Genomic DNA, 20,276 nt, shown 5'->3' on the forward strand with positions numbered 1-20,276 from the left:
ACTCTACACAGACAGTCGCCCGAGGCTGGAATTGAAACCAGGCACTGTGAGACAGCAGTGCTAACCACTGATTTACTGTGCCACCCATTCTGCAGAAGTGTTGATAATTAAGTAAGTCTTTAGCTGCACATGAGGTGATATGGAATTCAGTAATACCTATACGTTGAGGGAATCTATGGAGTGAGGGAAGCACAACAAAATGGATCCTAAAGGCTATGGGAAAAGTTTTAGATAGGGAAAAGCTAGAATGATTCAAAGCTGGAGTACTGGGGGCTGTTCAACCTAAGAAAGTATGCTCTGGAGGGGCGTGTGTCTTTTCAGGAATAATGTATAATTTGCAAGAGTGGTTTATAGTTTGCATTTTGAGTTGAGGGGAAGACGTTGCAGGATTTCTTCCAGAATTTAATAGAAGTCTGAAAGGTGATCACTGATGCTATCTCTATAGTCATCTCTTCCATCACTCTAAGGTGAAGGTCATCAGATCCTGTGGATTTTTCAACTTTCTAATTTCCCCAATATTACTCTATTGCTCGTACAAATTTCTTTCAGGTTGACTGCCTTATGAGACCCTACTTCAGGCAGTCTTTATTGTGTCTTCCTCAGTGGAGACAGAGACAGTACTTATTTGACTTCCCTACCACTTCTTTATTTCATGTTATAAATTTTCTTCCCTCTGCTTTTAATGAACCCACATTTTTCTTTGCTAATCTTTTCCATTTTACATACCTATAGAACCTTTTGAGACTTTTTTAAAGTTTCTTGCTATTTGATATCCATATTCTATTGACTCTTCCTTTATCAGTTGTTGAACCTCCTTTGACTTCTAAAATTCTCCCAACCCTCAGGCTTACAACTTTTTTGGCAAGTTTATAGGCCGCCTCCTCCTTTGACCCACTACTCTCATTAATATTTTCCAATTATCCATGGCATTCTAGCTTTTCCGATTGGATACTTTTGTTAAAGAAATTGTTTTTTTAAAAAGAATCAAGCATTTATTCCCTGAACACAAGCCATTGACTAACTTCTGTCAATCCTTCTAATGTATTTTTCCAATCCACCACTGCTAACGTCCTCCTAATACCTTCATAATTGCTATCATTTAGAGTTAAGACCCTGGTTTCAGATTGAGCTGCAACATTTTTAAACTTACTGGACTTTAATCTTAATGGGAAATTCATGTTGATCCCTATTTCATAAACGTTCTTTTATAACAAGATTATTAATTAGCCCTTTCTCATTGCATAAATGGTTTTTAAGAGCCTATGCCCGAGTTGATTCCTCACAATCCAAAAATTCTTCCTTCACAGTTTTGGTGCTCAATAAATTTAACCAGTTTGTATGTAGGTTAAAGTTATCCATGATTATTGCCTTCTTACTATATACATTTATAATTTCCTATTTTATTCCATGTCTTACATTACCACTATTTGATGGTTTGTGAACCACTCCTATTGATGTTTTCTACCCCTTGCTATATCTTGTTTCCACCCATGCAAGTTCTGCATCATATTATAACACTTGAAGATCTTCTCTGTCTAATACATTGATCCTATCTCTTATCAGAACTAACCTCCCTCCTTTTCCTTTTTTCTTATCCCTATTAAATGTTGAGTATAATTTAATATTAAGTATCCAAACTTTGAGCACCCTGCAGTCACATGTTTAGCAATGGCAATAATTCCTACCTTTTTAAGCCTACCTTATGATCTCTCTAGAATCTGAATTCTGGCAAGATTTCAACATGTCTAATCTAGTACTTAATGGTTTGATATAATCTTTGAGCTACAGAACAGAAGAAAACCATAGATTTGGCCCCATTGTTCTATCAGCTAGTTTCAAATGTTTTCCAGTTCTCAAAGTGTGTGACGGTCTCTGCCACAACCAATTCCTATGAGAAAACATTCAATATTTCAACATTATGCTTGAATAATATTTTACCTCCCCTCTGTCTCTGATAATTGAGTGCACTCCCTATTACTCAAGTTCCCTTTAAGTCACTTTTGATAACCCTGCAGAAAGTTATTTTTTAGAAGGCTGCCTAGCAGGATTTCATACCATTTTAATCACTTATTGATGTAGGCCTTGTACAAACCAATGATTTTGCTGATTGTGATAATTAGGACTGGATATTCTTGAAATATTCTCTTTTATATCACTATTTTTGAAGTAATGTGTCTATTTGTTGGAACAAGAAAGCCTCTTTGCTTATCGGGTAGAAATAAGTGTTAACAATATCGCAGTCAAGCTTTCAATCAGATCTATTTATACTCTGCTGTAGGGAACAGTAATTAAGTTGAGCAAACTTTATGAAGTTGAAATACTTGACATTCAAGAAAATATAGTTGGCTTCAGTCCTTGCACACCAGGTACGTGGTGATATGCTCGTTCTAGATTTTTATTTCTGTTGAAGCTAAACGCTAGATTTTCACCTTATTAAAAGTGTTTCAGTTTTGTAGACAGCTATAGTTGTAGAGTGGTTTAAAGCTTTTGGAGGCATACAAAAAATTCTTGAGGATTAAGTGGGATTTTTAATGCCATATACATTAATTTTAACATTTATACAATTTTTCATTTGAATTACATGATCTACATTTGTCTTGAGTAATCAGCGCTGAAATTTATCATGACTCACTGAATAAAATCAAAAATAGTTTTGTGTCTGACATTAAAAACTTGATATTTTATCAGTTGTACTTGCTGGAAATTTTCTGTTGCACAAATTAATGTAAAATAAACTCTCTAATTTTGGCAGCATCCTAAATTTATTCTTTCCTGACTAAGTAAAAGACATGTAAATGTTCTAATCTGTGCATATGATCTATTATGTATTATAATAAACTGGTTCATATGAGAAAAAGGATGCCACTTAAGTGCCCCAAATTCAGGTCTATTTAGATACTTTCTCTGGTTCAGTGTCATGACTAAGTTGAATCCGTCTTGCATTCCAGAATCGACCAGCTACTTCTCAGGATTTGTGTAATGTTACTAAAACTTTCGATCTAAAAGTGTTATTATCCCCTTGACATACACACAGGATATTATGCACTTGTTTGTGCCATACATGGGGTTCACCACTGGTGGAACTGATGAAAGCTCTGATGATAAGATGAGGTTGATCGCAAGTATAGCTGAGGTTGATAGCAAATGTAGAACCTGGTTTATTTTCTGAAATACGTGTGTCTGAACAATTTTGGTTCTTCAACGTTCTTCCACAACACTGCTTTTAACAGCACACTATTCTGAATAATGAACAATACTTTTTTGTAGAATCGTACAATAGTATAGCACTGAGGTGCCATTTAATCTTTCAAGTCTGTACATCTTTTTGCGAAGAGCAATCCAGATAGTCATGATCACCCCAATTCCTGCATTTTTTAATTCACCTTCAAGTATTTATCCAATGCCTTGAATCTCTATCCACCACCAATCAGACAATGCATTCCAGATCCTAACAGCTCATTTTTTTAAAAAGAAAAATCATACCCTCCCTTGTTCTTTTTCCAATTGCCTTCCATCTGAGCCCTTCATGTTTAACAGACTGATTTCCATATGTTGAGTTAGGCAACAAAAGACTTAAGATTTGCGAAGGCTTTATGCAAGTCTGGAGTTCACACAAACACCAGTTTCCACTTTCCTTTCTGTATCCTTTCCCTCTCCAGATATTTTGAAGTCTTGCTGTATTTTGAATTTGAGCTTTTAATAACCTAGTTTAACTCTGTTATGACACGGTTAACATTTTATATATTAAGTCAAAACCCTCTATGGTGGCATGGTCAGAAATCCTGAAGTATCTTTGGCAAAGTTCACTAACTTTACAGCTTGACCTCTATCTTGCAGTTTTACTGTAACCACCTCCTTATCTTGTTGACTTTGCTGTTAGCAAAATGGAACCATTTTCTCTTTACGCCAACTTTTATATCTTTAACCTTCCTGACCAGCACTCCCATTGTCTATTTCTGTGGTCACCTTCACCATCTATTCCACTCGCTCCTCATCCCCCTCTGTCAATGCCACAAGGCCCATCACTTTCCAGTTCCTTTCAGATCTTTTGAGTTTTTTTGTTCATTTGTGGAGTATATGTGACACTGGCTGAGACAGCAGTTATTTCTCATCCATAATCTTCAGGGTAGTGACAGTAAGCTGCCTTCTTGAACTGTGGCAGTCCATTTACCGCAATCCCATTTGGGAGGGAGTTCGAGGATTTTGATCCAGCAACTCTGAAGGAATGATGAAATATTTCAAGGTCAGGATGGTTAGTGGCTTGAAGGGGTTCAGTCAGCGTTTTCTGTTTTTAATCCAAAGATTAATGTCTCAGCTGTAGGAAAAGTGTGGGGTCTATCTCAACAAAGTAGATGTAGTGAAGGTGTTTCCTCTTGGGGGCAATCAAGTATGATTAGTTTTAGGCTAAGCAGGTGACAGATTTAAAATATATGAAGAATTAGTTCTCTCAAGAGGTATTTTAAGCATCTTGACCAATGAATTGTTGGTTTAGTTAAAATTTACATAAAACCAAAATGTTGAGCTTGTTTATTCACTGCTTAGTTTATCCTAACTTTATGCCCAAAAATTTTATATAGCCAAAAAGGGTTGAGAAGAAAACATTTTATTCAGTGAGGGATAGAATAGTTTCTTCTGTTTGGAGTTGGATCGATATAGTTATTATCCATTACAATTACTAAAGCTGTCCAACATATAATTTCTCACAATCTAATGGAGTGCAAAGTACCATGAGCATTCCCACTTCAGTGATGTTGAATTGCTGTTGTATGTAGAGTCAGGAGTGAAGTGCTTTGTAAATTGCTTGAAGTTTTGACAAGATTTGTGACTGGCAATTTGGTTTTGGCTCCATGTAGTTTTTGAGAAAATGGTAACAGTGCTTCGATGCAAGACAAATACGTTTAATAGATAATCATTTAAATAAAACTGGGTGGGTTTGGACGATAGAACAGCAGGAAATATAATTGCGATGTAGCTTATTATGAACATTGACCACAGCAGGCTTTCTGGTATGCATGATATTTTTGGCAAGAAGTTGGATAAGTGATTGACTCTGCTGTAAATGAGCACTCCTGTAAGAGGAACCTCCTGACTCGGTACATTTTGTTCGAACATGTAAGCCTTCCCATTTGGCGTGTAGTGCATTCACCAGTTGCTGTTTTGCTGCTGAGTGACAGGCTGTCTTATTTTAGTGGGAAAATAAGCTGGTCTTTTCTGCCATCTAGGGCAAACTGCACTGTTATCTGTTGCGACTTTCATTTGCAAAATATTGCTCTGTATTCAGGGAAACTGTATGACAAGAAAATGGGCAAGGATTGCAGATGATTTTCAGTAGTTGGAGTGGGCATCTTAATAATTTTGTTTGAAAAAACCCACTTAGCTGAGTTTACTTAATTTTGTAATCCTTTACCCCCAGTGGATTGTAGGTGCTTGGCTGTGGAATGGCCCTGAGGCTGAGTTAGATTTTTGAGTCCTCTGAGAATAGAGTGCAGGAATTTAGAGTTGAATCCCAAGGGTAGGGAAGTTATTCTACAGTTGTGCAGAGTGTAGTGAAACCACATCTGGAGTACTGTGTACAGTTTTGTTCTCATTGCTTAAGAAAGGATGTAATTGAGCTACACCAGTTCTCAAAATGGAGACCTGTGACCAGTGGTGTCCCACTGGGATCCGTGCTGGGACCACTGTTGTTTGCGATATACGTAAATGATTTGGAGGAAGTGTAGGTAGCCTCATTAGCAAATTTGCAGATGACATTAAGATTGGGGGAGTAGCAGATAGTGAAGGGGACTGTCAGAGAATACAGCAGAATATAGATAGATTGGAGAGTTGGGCAGAGAAATGGCAGATGGAGTTCAATCTGGACAAATGCGAGGTGATGCATTTTGGAAGATGCAATTCCAAAATGAAATGTACAGTAAATGGAAAAGTCCTGGGGAAAATTGATGTACTAAGAGATCTGGGTTTTCAGGTCCATTTTTCGCTGAAAGTGGCAATGCAGGTCAGTAGACTGTCAAGAAGGCATGCTTTCCTTCATTGGACGGGATATTGAGTACAAGAGTTGGCAGGTCATGTTACAGTTGTATAAGACTTTGGTTCGGCCACATTTGGAATACTGCGTACAGTTCTGGTCACCACATTACCAAAAGGATGTAGATGTTTTGGAGAACTGCAGAGGAGGTTCACCATGACGTTGCCTGGTGTGGAGGGTGCTATCTGTGAGTAGAGATTGAATAGGATTATTTTCATTAGAAAGAAGGCGGTTGTGGGGGACCTGATTGAGACCTACAAAATCATGAGATGTGTAGACAGGGTGGATAGCAAGAAACCTTTTCCCAGAGTGGAGGGCTCAATTACTAAGGGTCACAAGTTGAAAGTGAGAGGGGAAAAGTTTAGGGGAGATATATTTGAAAAGTTCTTTATGCAGAGGGTGGTGGGTGCCTGGAATGCGTTACCAGTGGAGATTGTAGGGGCAGGAACAATAGCTTAATTTAAGATGTATCCAGACAGATACATGAATGGGCAGGGAGCAAAGGGATACCTTAGAAATTTTCCTTAGAAAATATTTAGCAGCAGATTTAGATAGAGGATCAGCGCAAGCTTGGGGCCAAAGGGCCTGCTCCTGCGCTGTAATGTTCTTTGAGTTCAGAGAACTTTCACTCGACTGATTCCTGGGATGGACGTGTTTCCTTATGAGAAAAGATTGAGCCTGCATCCGTGAAAGTTTAGATGGATGAGAGGTGATCTTATTGAAATGTAAGGTCCTGTGAGTACTTGACAGGGTATTTGATGCTATGGGGCTGTTTCCCATTATGGCAGAGATTAGACCTAAAGGGATACAGTTTAAAAATAATGGGGTCTCCCTTTTAAGTTAGAAGAGGATTGTTAGTCTGGGGAATTCGCTACCTAACAAAGTAGTGGGGATAAGGTAATTGAATATTTCTAAAGCTGAATAAGATGTGTTCTTGATTGACAAGGGAGTCAAGGATTATAGGGGCTAGTTAGGAAAATATAGTTGAAGCCTCACAATCAGATCAGCCATGATTGTATCAAATTTCAGAACAGTTTTGATGTGCCTAATAGCCTATTTCTGCTTCTATTTGTTCCATTTGCATTATCTATCAGGCGTGGATTGTATTTATTTGCAGAGCAGGCTCAATTGGTTGTATGATTTATCCTTCTATTTCTTCTGTTCTTAACATTAAAGTACATGACTCAGTGACAGAAGTAAAGGAAAGAATCAGCATTATCAAAGGAGTCATCTTGTCAGATGTTGAAGTCCCATTTGTCAGCCCCCCATGCACATCTAAACTCTTTGGTACTATTTAGAAATGATCATGGAAGTCACAATCATTGTGTTGTATGAAAAGTCATCTTTGGGTATGAAGTTCTGTCATGGTTATTGTGTGTACTGGAGTTAGAGACACGGTTGATACTACAGAACTCAAGTTGCAGAAAAGTGACACATTTCCAAAGTTTTTCATTTTGAACTTATTAGGACAAACTTCAACTTTCAAGCTACTACAATTTATGCTACAAGACAGTCATGTGCAGATAGGCTGGTAAATTGAGTATGACCAAATGGGTGCCATGAGAAAGCAATGGAGAACCATAAACCATAGTACTGAAGAATGATGCTCCAGAATTAGCTATACCACTACAATACTTAAGATATGTCTACAAATACCAAAGTACTGTCCCTTCAGTCTGTTCTTAATTATCAGCAAAGTTTTGGAAGGGATCATTACTATACTTTAAAGTGGAACTTGCTTAGCAAGAACCTGCTGACTAACCCTCCGTTTGAGTTCTGCCAGAGCTATCCAGCTCCTGATCTCATTACAGCCTTTGTCCAAACATGAACAAAAGTGCTGAGCTCCACAGAGAAGAGGAGGGCGATACCAAGACAACATTTGACTGGGTATAGCATTAAGTAGCCCTCAGAAATTGGATTCAATCGGACACCAAGGTCAGACCCTCCACAGGTTGGAGCCAAATCGAGCACAAAAGAACATGTTTATGGTTATTGAAGATGACTTACTTCAGTTTCAGGATATCACTGCAGGAATTCCTTGGCTCAATCGTCTTCAACTTTTGCATCAGTGATTTCCACCCCCCCCCGCCACTTCCCCTTCCCACCAACCACCACATAAGGTCAGAAATGGAAATGTTCACTTGCATAACACTCAGCACCATTCATGGTTCCTTAGACATTGAAACCATCTGTCTACAAGCCCTGGATAATCTCCAAGCTTGGACTGTTAATTGGCAAATCAATCCACACAAATGTTAGGCAATAATTATCTTCAAGAGAGAATTTTTGTTTTATTCGTTCATGGATGGAGTGTCCCTGGTTAAGGCAAAAGTGAGACCGCAGATGCTGGAGATCAGAGTCGAGATTAGAGTGGTGCTGGAAAAGGGCAGCATCCGAGGAGCAGGAAAATCAATGTTTCGGGCAAAAGCCCTTCATCCGGAATCTGGCTAAACCAATATTTAATGCCAACCTCTAATTCGTCAGATCAGATAAGAACAGCAGTTACCTTCCCTAAGGTAATCATTAAATCAGAAGGGTTTTTCTGACTATCAACGATGGGTAACAGTTTCATTTGACTCTTGATTCCAGTCTTTTTTTTAATATTGAGTTCAAATTTCACCATCCGCCACAGTGTGATTTGAACCCAGGTCCCCAGAATATTACCTGGGTTCTGGGTGTAGGTTTGCTCGCTGAGCTGGAAGGTTCATTTTCAGACGTTTTGTCACCATACACTGGTAACATCTTCAGTGAGCCTCCACACAAAGCATTGCTAATGATTCCTGCTTTCTATTTATATGTTTGGGTTTCTTTGGGTTGGTGGTGTCATTTCCTGTGGTGATGACATTTCGTGTTCTTTTTCTCGGGGGTGGTAAATCGGGTCCAAGTCAATGTGTTTGTTGATAGAGTTCCAGTTGGAATGCCATGCTTCTAGGAATTCTCGTGCGTGTCTCTGTCTGCCTTGTCTGAGGATGGATGTGTTGTCCCAGTTGAAGTAGTGTCCTTTCTCATCTGTATGTAAGGATATCAGACAAGGAGTCACACTAACATTAAGCAGAAAAAAAAGGAAGGCGACACACAAGAAAGGAAAGTATAGAAAGACTTTTAAAAAAAACACGTTATTATCCTACCTGCAGACAAAGTACGCTTGGCAATCATTTTAAACTAAAGAGACTACATTGAAAAAGTGAATGCACTACTTGCAGATGCCAACACTTAGCAACCAGTGGCGATAGACCCGAACTCACAACTAGAGAACCGAATCACAGCCTCACTCAAAAAACTTCAGAAATCTGGAGAAATAAATAAAATCCAACACACCATGCTTCTTTGGATTACCCAAAATTCACAAACCAGGAGCCCCTCCCTCAGACCCATAGTCTCGCTACCTGGAACACCAACTTGCAGATTGGCCAAGGAGCTACATCAAAGACGAAAACACTGAGTAGAAGACTCATAGCACTCCATCCACTCCATCCAAGAATTCCTGAAGACCATCAAACACAAAGATAGAAGAGGATGAAATAATGATCATCTTTGATGTAACAGTCCTGTTCACATCCATCAATATCAACCTGGCCAAGGAAACACTGACTACATTATTAGAAGAACCAAAGACACATACACCAAACACCACCAACTTCATCAGCAAGGACAGTATCGTGAAGCTAGTGGACCCATACCTTACCACTCACTCCACCTTCATTACCAAAACCTACAGACAAACCAATGGGACACCCATGGGATCTCCAATGTCAGAATTCTTAGCAGAGACATTAATGCAGAAACTCTAACAAATAGCTCTGCCAACCATCCAATCTAAACTTTGGGTCTGCTAAGTGGATGACACCTTTGTCATCACTAAACAAAACAAATTAGAGGAAACCTTCAAGGTCATCAATAATACCCTTACTGGCATAAAATTCACTAAAGAGGAGGAAAACAACAGCAAACTGCCATTCCCAGCTGTCACAGTTGAGCGAACAGCCAATGGGAAACTTCAAACCAGTGTCTACAGGAAAACAACGCATATGGACCAAATATTGAACTATAGAAGCAATCACCTCAACATCCACAAATGAAGCTGCATCAGAACATTATTCCAACGAGCCACCACACACTGTAGCACAGAGGAACTATGCAGACCAGATGAAAATCACCCATACAGTGTATTCAAAAAGAACGGGTACCCAATGAACACCGTCTGCAGAATTCTCAGCAACAAACCCAAACAAGCAGACAAAACATGTCCAGAAACCCTAGCTACTCTCCCCCTACATCAAAGACATCTCTGAAATGACTGCCAGACTACTCCGACCCCTTGGCATCATGGTAGCCCACAAACCCACCAACACACTAAAACAGCTAATGAACTTGAAAGACCCTATACAGACATCAAGCAAAAGTAATGTCATTTACAAAATACTATGCGAGGACTGTAACAAACGCTACATTGGACAAACAGGCAGAAAACTAGCCATCAGGACACATGAACATCAACTAGCCACAAAACGACATGACCCCCTCTCACTAATATCCTTCCAGGCTGATGAGGAAGGACATCACTTTGACTGGGACAACACATCCATCCTAGGACAGGCCAAAAAGAGACATGCACGAGAATTCCTAGAAGCATGGCATACCAACCGGAACTCTATCAACAAACGCATTAACGTGGACCCAATTTACCACCACCTGAGAAAAAGAAAAGGAAATGGCATCACCAACCCAAAGAAACCCAAACATATAAATGGGAAGCAGAAAACATGCCCACATTCCCCACAATGCTTTTCAGTGGCACAGTGGTTAGCACTGCTGCCTCACAGCACTAGAGACCTGGGTTCAATTCCCTCCTCGGGCGACTGACTGTGTGGAGTTTGCAAATTCTCCCCGTGTCTGCATGGGTTTCCTCTGGGTGCTCCGGTTTCCTCCCACAGTCTAAAAATATGCAGGGTAGGTGAATTGGCCATGCTAAATAGCCTGTAGTGTTTGGTAAGGGATAAATGTAGGGGAATGGGTTTGGGCGGGTTGCGCTTCGGCAGGTCGGTGTGGACTTGTTGGGCCAAAGGGGCTGTTTCCACACTGTAAGTAATCTAATCTAATCAGCAATGCTTTGTCTAACGGCTCACTGAAGATGTTACCTAGTGTATGGTGACAAAACATCAGAAAATGAACCTACCAGCTCAGCGAGCAAATCTACATCCAGAATCTCAACCTGAGCTACAAGTCTTCTCAAGTCGATATTACTTGGGTATCTCGATGAATAATCTATCATTAATAGAACTAGGTCCCCGAATGTAACCATCTCCACTTCGCATTCCAATATCATTGCTATTGCTGAGTTCACCACTATCACAGCTTGATTAGAAACTACATTAGATCAGCGTTATAAATGCTATGATTCTGGGAACTGGTTAGATGCTTGGAATTCTGTGATGAATGACTTCACCCAAGATTGGTACTCTATCCACCATCATCACCACTATCTCCCTCCAAAACTGATGCATAGTAGCAGCAGAGTTTACCATCTTGTCAGAGTCTTCCTTACCTCTAACATCCACCATCTTTAAGGAAAAAGGTAGTAAATGCAGGAGAACATCACCGGCAAAATTCCTCTTCATGCCACATAGTCACTTGGATTATGACACTGACTTGGATCTGCATCACTGTTTCTTCATTTTTGCTGGGTCAAAAGTCCAAAACACCTTTCCTAACAGCATTGTTGTTGTATCCCCATGAACTGCAGCACATCAAGAAAGCACCACAACTTTCTGAAGGACAATAAGGATGAGTGTTAAATGTCTAACCTGTGACTCTTGCATACCATGAACAATTGTTTTAAAAACAGCGCACCAAGCTCCTGGATGATTTTTTAAAAATCATCCATATTACTTCTATTTGCAGAGAGTTGTTCCCTGCATATGAATCTGTGTCAATTCGAGTAATTGTAAATGAATTTTTCAAAATTTATTCTTTCAAAGACTAGTGATTTCAAGACTAGGGCACATATTTTTGAGATGAGAGGAGAAAGACTTTTTTAGAAAAAAAACATGAAGGGCACTCTTTTTACGCAGGGAGTGGTTCACGTGTAGAATGAACTTCCAGAGGAAATGACGGATGTGAGTACAGTTACAACGTTTAGAGGGCATTTAGAGAAATACATCAATAAGAAGTATTTGGAGAGATATGGAACAAGTGCTGCCACCTGCTCGCTCACGCACGCACACCATCCATCCCACACTCCTTCCGCAAGCCCTCTAACTGTCTGATGGCAGGAAGTGGGCCGTTAGCAGCATCACACACGGCACTGTGGCACTCTAATAGACTCATAGAGAAGTACAGCATGGAAACAGACCCTTCGGTCCAACCCGTCCATGCCGACTAGATATCCCAACCCAATTTAGTCCCACCTGCCAGCACCTTGGCCATATCCCTCCAAACCCTTCCTATTTATATATCCATCCAAATGCCTTTTAAATGTCGCAATTGTACCAACCTCCACCACTTCCTCTAGCAGCTCATTCCATACATGTACCACCCTCTGTGTGAAAACATTGCCCCTTAGGTCTTTTTTTTTTATATATATCTTTCCCCTCTCACTCTAAACCTATGCCCTCTAGTTCTGGACTCCCCGACCCTAGGGAAAAGACTTTGCCTATTTACCTGATCCATGCCCCTTGTAATTTTGTAAACCTCTATAAGGTCCCCCCCCTTAGCCTCTGACATTCCAGGGAAAACAGCCCCAGCCTGTTCAGCCCCTCCCTATAGCTCAAATCCTCCAACCCTCCAACATCTTGTAAATTCTTTCTGAACCCTTTCAAGTTTCACAATATCTTTCAGATAGGAAGGAGACCAGAATTGCATGCAATATTCCAACAGTGGCCTAACCAATGTCCTGTACAGCTGCAACATGACCTCTCAACTCCTGTACTCGTACTCATACTCTGACCAATACAAGAAAGCATACCAAACGTTGCCTTCACTATCCTACTTATCTGCGACTCCACTTTCAAGGAGCTAGTGGGCGGCACGGTGGCACAGTGGTTAGCTTTGCTGCCTCACAGCGCCAGAGACCCGGGTTCAATTCCCGCCTCAGGCGACTGACTGTGTGGAGTTTGCACGTTCTCCCTGTGTCTGCGTGGGTTTCCTCCGGGTGCTCCGGTTTCCTCCCACAGTCCAAAGATGTGCAGGTCAGGTGAGTTGGCCATGCTAAATTGCCCATAGTGTTAGGTAAGGGGTAAATGCAGGGGTATGGGTGGGTTGCGCTTTGGCAGGTCGGTGTGGACTTGTTGGGCCGAAGGGCCTGTTTCCACACTAATGTAATCTGATCTAATCTATGAACCTGCACTCCAAGGTCTCTTTGTTCAGCAACATTCCCTAGGACCTTACCATTAAGTGTATAAGTCCTGCTAAGATTTGCTTTCCCAAAATGCAGCACCTCGTTTATCTGAATTAAACTCCATCTGCCACTTCTCAGCCCATTTGCTCAAGATCTTGTTGTAATCTGATGTAATCTTCTTCTCTGTCCACTACACCTCCAATTTTGGTGTTTTCTGCAAACTTACTGACTGTACCTCTTATGCTCGCATCCAAATCATTTATGTAAATGACAAAAAGTAGTGGACCCAACACCGATCCTTGTGGCACTCCACTGGTCACAGGCCCTCCATTCTGAAAAACAACCCTCCATCACCACCCTCTGTCTTCTACCTTTTGAGCCAGTTCTGTATCCATCACCTTTTGATTCTCGCATGATTCAAGTAGGCCTTGTGTATGAATCCTGCCTGCTGCATGCTTTTTGTTTTGTTTCCCAACATTAATTACCTAGATCTGTGTGCAACGTGACTTCTCCCTTCTCTACCTTGCTCTGTCCTCTATCCCTAACTTTGCAGCACAATCCGTTTCCAAACAATCAGTTATCTGAACAAAATACTCCCTGCCTGTCTCGCTCAGAGAATTGAGGTTGTTCAAGATTAGATTAGATTAGATTAGATACCAGCATTATGGAAACAGGCCCTTCGGCCCAACATGTCCACACCGACCCTCCAAAAAGCAACCTACCCAGACCCATTCCCCTACCTTATATTTACCCCTGACTAATGCACCTAACATTATGGCAATTTAGCATTGCCAATTCAGTTGGCTTGCACATCTTTGGATTGTGGGAGGAAACCGGAGCACCCGGAGGATACCCGCGCAGACAGAGAATGTGCAAACTCCACACAGGCAGTCGGCTGAGGTCGCTGGCACTGTGAGGCAGCAGTGCTAACCACTGAGCCACCGTGCCGCCCTAAAATTCACATGACACAACTGATGATACAAGCCAGGTAACTAGCCTGTTAGTCTGATAAGCTACGCTGAATCCCTTACTTGGTTCTGTATTACAAAATCATAGGCCTGCAGTGGAGGTTTCATTATAGATCCGAACTGAGTACCATCACAGCCATCTTCCTATGCATGTTTATACACCGTATCGACATACTGTGAAAATTGCTGTGAGAGTCCAATTATGCCTGGTAAACTTTAATTGAAGCTAACCTATAGTAGCAAGCAATTTTATGAAACTTAGTGCATGTATTAAATATCTGCTAATTTTCATTTGGAAAGTTGTACCATCTATTTAATAGACACTTGGACTTTTTTTGTCAATTTTGTATGACACATGTTAAAAATTCACTGAATTTGCAGTAGAAACATATTAAATATACATTTTTAAAGTATATTTTGTACATATGTATTGCAGTGTCAGTTCTACATTTTTAATTTTAGCTTTTCATTAGATACATTACCTGATTTCCACTTCATATTTAGTCATTTTATGTAGTGATAAGAGTTTCTTTTTAATGTTTGCTCATTTGGTGAGATTAAGTTGTAATAATTTTGAAAATATTGAGTAATAAAATTGGTCTTCAATGCTCAGAAGTTATGAAGAATAATCGTGTTGTGTGTTTCTTTTATTTTATTTTCCCAGGGCTTCTCTTGAGGTCTATTTTTATTTTCAAAAGCTACTTTTTCATTTCCATTAACATTCTATTAGACGATGCAATTTTGTAGTAACGTTGCATTCTGCAGTTGTGTTGGGGAGTATAGCATTTAAACTTGCACTGATGCACATTTGAAATAATTCACAATATCCTCAACAATCATCATTATTAAACTTAGTAACAAAACACGAGGAAAGTGTTAATTTCCTAAATACCACAGTATTAAAACTGACACAAAAGAATAAGTATCTGATAACAAAAGAAGTTTTTAAAAAATAATTGACATATTTCTTTAAACAAACCATTACCATAAACAGACCTTGCACAGGCTAGTTGAGATCACATCTAAATTAGTTGAATATGTATTTCTAACAGTCGCTGCACCTCAAGTAATTTAGTCATAGAAGCTTTGAGTTATGACATTGTATAAATGCACATTTTTATGAAATCAAACAGTTGAGTAGTAACTGATTAGATTGACAGGTGTTCATTACAACACAATCTCATTATCGTATTCCACTTGAGCATCTGCAATCTTAAGCTAGAGACTCCACTTTTAGTTGCAGGTATTCATTGCATTAGTTTTCCTGGCTCTCAGCTGAGAGTTCCATTGTAGAAAGGATTAATGTTGCACCTCAGTGTTGCAACCCATCTCCCCTCCTTGAGGCCAGCAGTCTCACTTCTGAGATTCTGGCATGGCAGTTTCTCTCACTGCCATACTCCCCTTTTTGCCCCAACAATGGGCTAACTTTTATCCACATCTGCTGGTCAGCTTATCATTAGCACAGGAAAGAAACTGAGAGAAACAGCCTGGGATGGAGGAGCACCTCAGATATTCTGATCATTCCATGCCTGCAGTCAACTTTTTCTCCAGTTGGTTTCCCTGTGATTGACTTTTCCTGTGCTTTTTGGCAGAGCATCCACTAGGTTCTACCATTTAGTTTGAATGCTGGTGAGCTTAATAACATTGTATGTTAGCAATACTTTGGGGAATGCTACAATCTTTTTAAAATTACTTTCGCTATTCCGCTCCTTCAGAATTCTACTGCTATGTCTCCTCTGTTTCCTCTTTAGACTAAATCTCCTCCTCATCCAGTATGGTTATTCTGAAATCAGTGCAGCTATTGGTAGCCCATCTTGTAATAATGGTGAATTTATAATTTCCTGCCCACTTTCCAGAGAGCCAACTGACAAACTGGGGGCTTTTGTCAGCCTTCCTAGCTCCAGATCATTTGAAGTTGTTTACTGAAACTAATCATTACCAGGAGTTCAACATACTGCTGTTGTGTCACTTTGGCTTTGGAATTTGTTTCCTTGGTTATGCAAACGAAGCAACTTGGTAGACAGCCCATTTTATGTCTGTTTTTTCTTTCTTTCTTCCTTCACCCAACTATTATTCAAAATTTTCTCAATTTCATAACGATATTTTTATTTTTCTAATTCACTAATTTTGCATGAAATATGTGGCACAAAATGTTTCAAGCTATTTTTAGTGAAAGGGTTAATGTCAATGCAGGCTGTGTTAAAGACTGAATATAGAAAAGGTTTTAGTAACAATGATTTACAATATATAACATTAGTTTCAAAACGTGGAAGTTTTAGTGGGTTGTTTGTCTTGGATGGTATTCAATTGCAGAACAACAATATTGAATCATGAGCATACTTATGGAAAATTGTCCAAGTATGTTCTGTACATTAAAAGCAGGACAAATGCAACCCAGCCAATTACTGCCTCATCATTCTGCTCTTGATCATCAGTAAAGTGATGGAAGTGTCATCAGCAGTGCTATCAAGCAATACTTGCTCAGCAATAACTTGCTCAATGACGCTACCCAGTTTGGGTGAACCTGGACCCGACTTCATTATAGCCTTGGGTCAAACATGAATAAATGAGTTTAATTCCAGTGGTGAGGTAAGAGTGACAGCCATTAACATCAAGGCTACATTTGATCAAGTATGGCATCAAGGAGCTGTGGCAAAACTGGAAACAGTGAGAATCTGGGGGCAAACTCTGGTGATTAGAGTCTTACCTGACACTTAAGAAGATGGCTGTGGTTGTTGGAGGTTGGTCATCTTGGCTCCTGGACATCTCTCCAGGAGTTTCAGGGCAGTGTCCTAGGCCGAACCACCTTCAGCTGCAACATCAATGATCTTCCTTCTATCATTAGGTCAGAGTGGAGATGTTCACTGATGATTACACAATATTCAGCACCATTTCTGACGATTCAGATACTGAAGTAGTCCATGTCCAAATGCGACAAGGTTTGGGCAATATCTAGGCTTGAGCTGACAAGCAGCAAGTAACATTCGTGCCACACAAATACTGGACAATGATCATCACTAATAAGAGACAATTTAACCACAGCCTCTTGACATTCAGTGGTGTCACTGTCCCTATCAAATCCTGGGGATTATCATTGACCAGAAATTCAACTGGACTCCCCACATAAATGTGGTGGCTACACAAGATGGTCGGAGACTAGGAGTACTGCAGTGAGTAACACACCACCTGACTCCCCAAAGCTTGTCCACCATTTACAAAGCACAAGTCAGGACTATGATGGAATATTCCCCACTTGCCTGGATGAGTGCAGCTCCAACAACACTCAAGAAGCTTGACATTATCCAGGACAAAGCAGCCTGCTTGATTGGCAGTATATCCACAAGCATCTGCTCCCTTCACCACTGGCACTCAGTAGCAACAGTGTGTGCTATCTACAAGATACACTGCAGAAGTTCACCATAGATCCTCAGACAGCACCTTCCAAACCCATGACTACTTCTATCTTGAAGGACAAGGGCAGCAGATGTGGGAATACCACCACCTTCAAGTTCTCCTCCAAGCCACTCTCCATCCGGACTTGGAAATATATTGCAGTTCCTTCATTATTGCTGAGTCAAATTCCTGGCATTCCTTCCCTAATGGCATTGTGAGTCAATCCACAGCAGGTGTACTACAGCAGGTTCACGATGGCAGCTCACCACCACTTTCTCAAGGGCAACTAGGGACAGGCAATAAATGCGAGCCATCCAGCGACGCCCACATCCAACAAATGAATGAATAAATACATAAACCATCCCAGCCTGAGTTTTTTTATCTTAAGTCAGGGACACATGGGTGGGCCATATAGGTAGCCAGCCTTTGCATTGCTAGCTTTATTTTAGTTTACTTTTAGGATGTGGATGTCAATAGCTAGACCAGCATTTATTGTCCTCTCCAGATGCTATTGAGCCAGTGGATAATGAGCTGCCCCCTTGAATTGCTGCAGTCCACTTGATGTAGCTATATTCACACTTGACCCAGAGGCACTGAAGGATGGCAAAATATGTATATATGTGATCTGGAGGGAAATTTGCAGGAGGTGGTGTTCTTATGTACTTGCTGCGCTTGTCTTTCTCGAACTCTGCTTTCTCTCCCCAGATGCTGCCAGACCTACAGAATTTCTCCAGTAATAACTTTTTGTCAATGGCAACGTTACCTTTTATACACTAGATGGACTATAATGTGCCAAGAGCGTGCCTCATCATCACCATCTCAGGGGCAATAAGGGACAGATGACAAATGCTGGCCTTATTAATGATGCTCATATCCCATGAAAGAAGAAAACTATCTAGCAAATAAACAGTTTAACAGAACCACCTGCGACCAAAAGATGGCAGTGTCTATGAATTACCTCATCCACAAAGAACTTGAATAAGACTTGGAGGCACGGCTGCCAGTGGTAGGATGATGAAAATTGTGGATGTACAAGAGACCAAAATTGGAGGAGCATAAATATCTTGAACATTTCACTCTATTCCTCGATTGCATTTTTTTTTCATTGTCATCTTATACCCTGGTGCAATGTTTAACCTGTCATTTTGTCTGGCATATAATACAGCTATTTTGAATGCAATCATAAAGCTTAGTAATTTCTTTATAAGCAACTGCTTTCAATTCACAGCAGTAGAAGAGATGCACATCCCTCGTACCCACCATCGAGAGAGCCATTAGCTTGCAAATTGGACAGGAGACGAGGGGCTTGCAGATGCTATTGGCAGCAAATAGCTCAAATAATATGAACAATTAATGCTACTTTGTTCTTTGTATTCACAGGGTGACATAAAAGGGTATCTACGTGGTCAACAGCATGAACAGAGCCCCCATGGTTTGGAGCTGCTACAGAGAATGGCCTGTGAGATTGCTGCTGGACTTGCTCATCTGCACAAGCATGGTTTTGTACACAGGTGTTTTTATTATTATTATTATTATTATTATTATTATTATTATTAATTATGATGATGATCCAAGTTACTGTATTCTTTTGAATAGATTCCTTAAAATGATTAAATCATCTTTGTTTCCCTTTTGCTGACAAAGACCGCATATGACAATTGGGTTGCAGACATTTTAAGGATTATCAAACAAAATATATGCAGCCACTGATTGTGCTTGAAATTTATCTGAACGTGTGACAGGAGAGGCAACATGCCACTCGACCCAAGATATTGTACTTTCTAGGTTCATCTTCAAGTCTATGTAGCCATTTTGTTGACTAGAATATTCCTCTTCCCTTGGCACCAAAGCCTTTTTTGTTTGTTTTTAAGTAAAAGTTAAACTTAATTAATTTAAGGCTGTTAATATATATCAAGTTGGGTGCATTGATAATGCTCTTAAAAGGATCTAAATTTAGGAATTGTTAGTTTGACAAATCAGTAAGGCATTCCAAGGCTCTTGAATATCTCTTGGGTGACTTGACAGGCCAAGGCATTAGCTGCTCAGGAACTGACTGATTTTGCAAGGGGGTGGGAGGGGAAAATATGCAAAAGCAAAGGAAAAATTGAGGTGGTTTTATTTTATCGAAATATTGCTTGAAAATACACAGATGTACATGTACTTAAACAAATGGTTGCACTGTTCTTTAGTTTAGACTGAATATTTTAAGCAAAGAGAACTGTATACAGAAAGATATTACCTGATTTTGAGAGTCTGTTTTTCCAACAGATAACTAGCCACTTAAACAGTGCATTAAAAGAGGATATATATTTAATAATGTACTTTCCATGGGTACTTAGATTGTCAACCTTACAGTTGATTCATTTCATTGGATACTAAACAGGGACCAAAGGTGTGAAAAATCGCTGTGAATCACAGTTTTTAAAAAGTAACTAGTAAATCCTTGTGTACTGAAACTTACTTTAGGTCCAGGCTGTAATATTTGTCAAAGTATTTGCTCTTCGGCTAACATTGTGTGTTCACCTTAATTGGAATAAGACACAGCTGATTAAAT

General features: G+C 40.0%; 1 protein-coding gene across 1 annotated transcript in view; it reads left to right on the forward strand.

Annotated features, from left to right (window-relative positions):
- lmtk2 (lemur tyrosine kinase 2) overlaps positions 1 to 20,276 on the forward strand; it is a 157,552-nt gene that overhangs the window by 94,496 nt on the left and 42,780 nt on the right. The window contains exon 7 of the mRNA XM_072559819.1: positions 19,103 to 19,233. Within this exon, the coding sequence (XP_072415920.1) occupies positions 19,103 to 19,233 (131 nt within the window). The remainder of the gene's footprint in view (positions 1 to 19,102; positions 19,234 to 20,276) is intronic.

This window comes from Chiloscyllium punctatum, chromosome 40, assembly GCF_047496795.1.
Source record: "Chiloscyllium punctatum isolate Juve2018m chromosome 40, sChiPun1.3, whole genome shotgun sequence".
Lineage (NCBI taxonomy): Eukaryota > Metazoa > Chordata > Chondrichthyes > Orectolobiformes > Hemiscylliidae > Chiloscyllium > Chiloscyllium punctatum.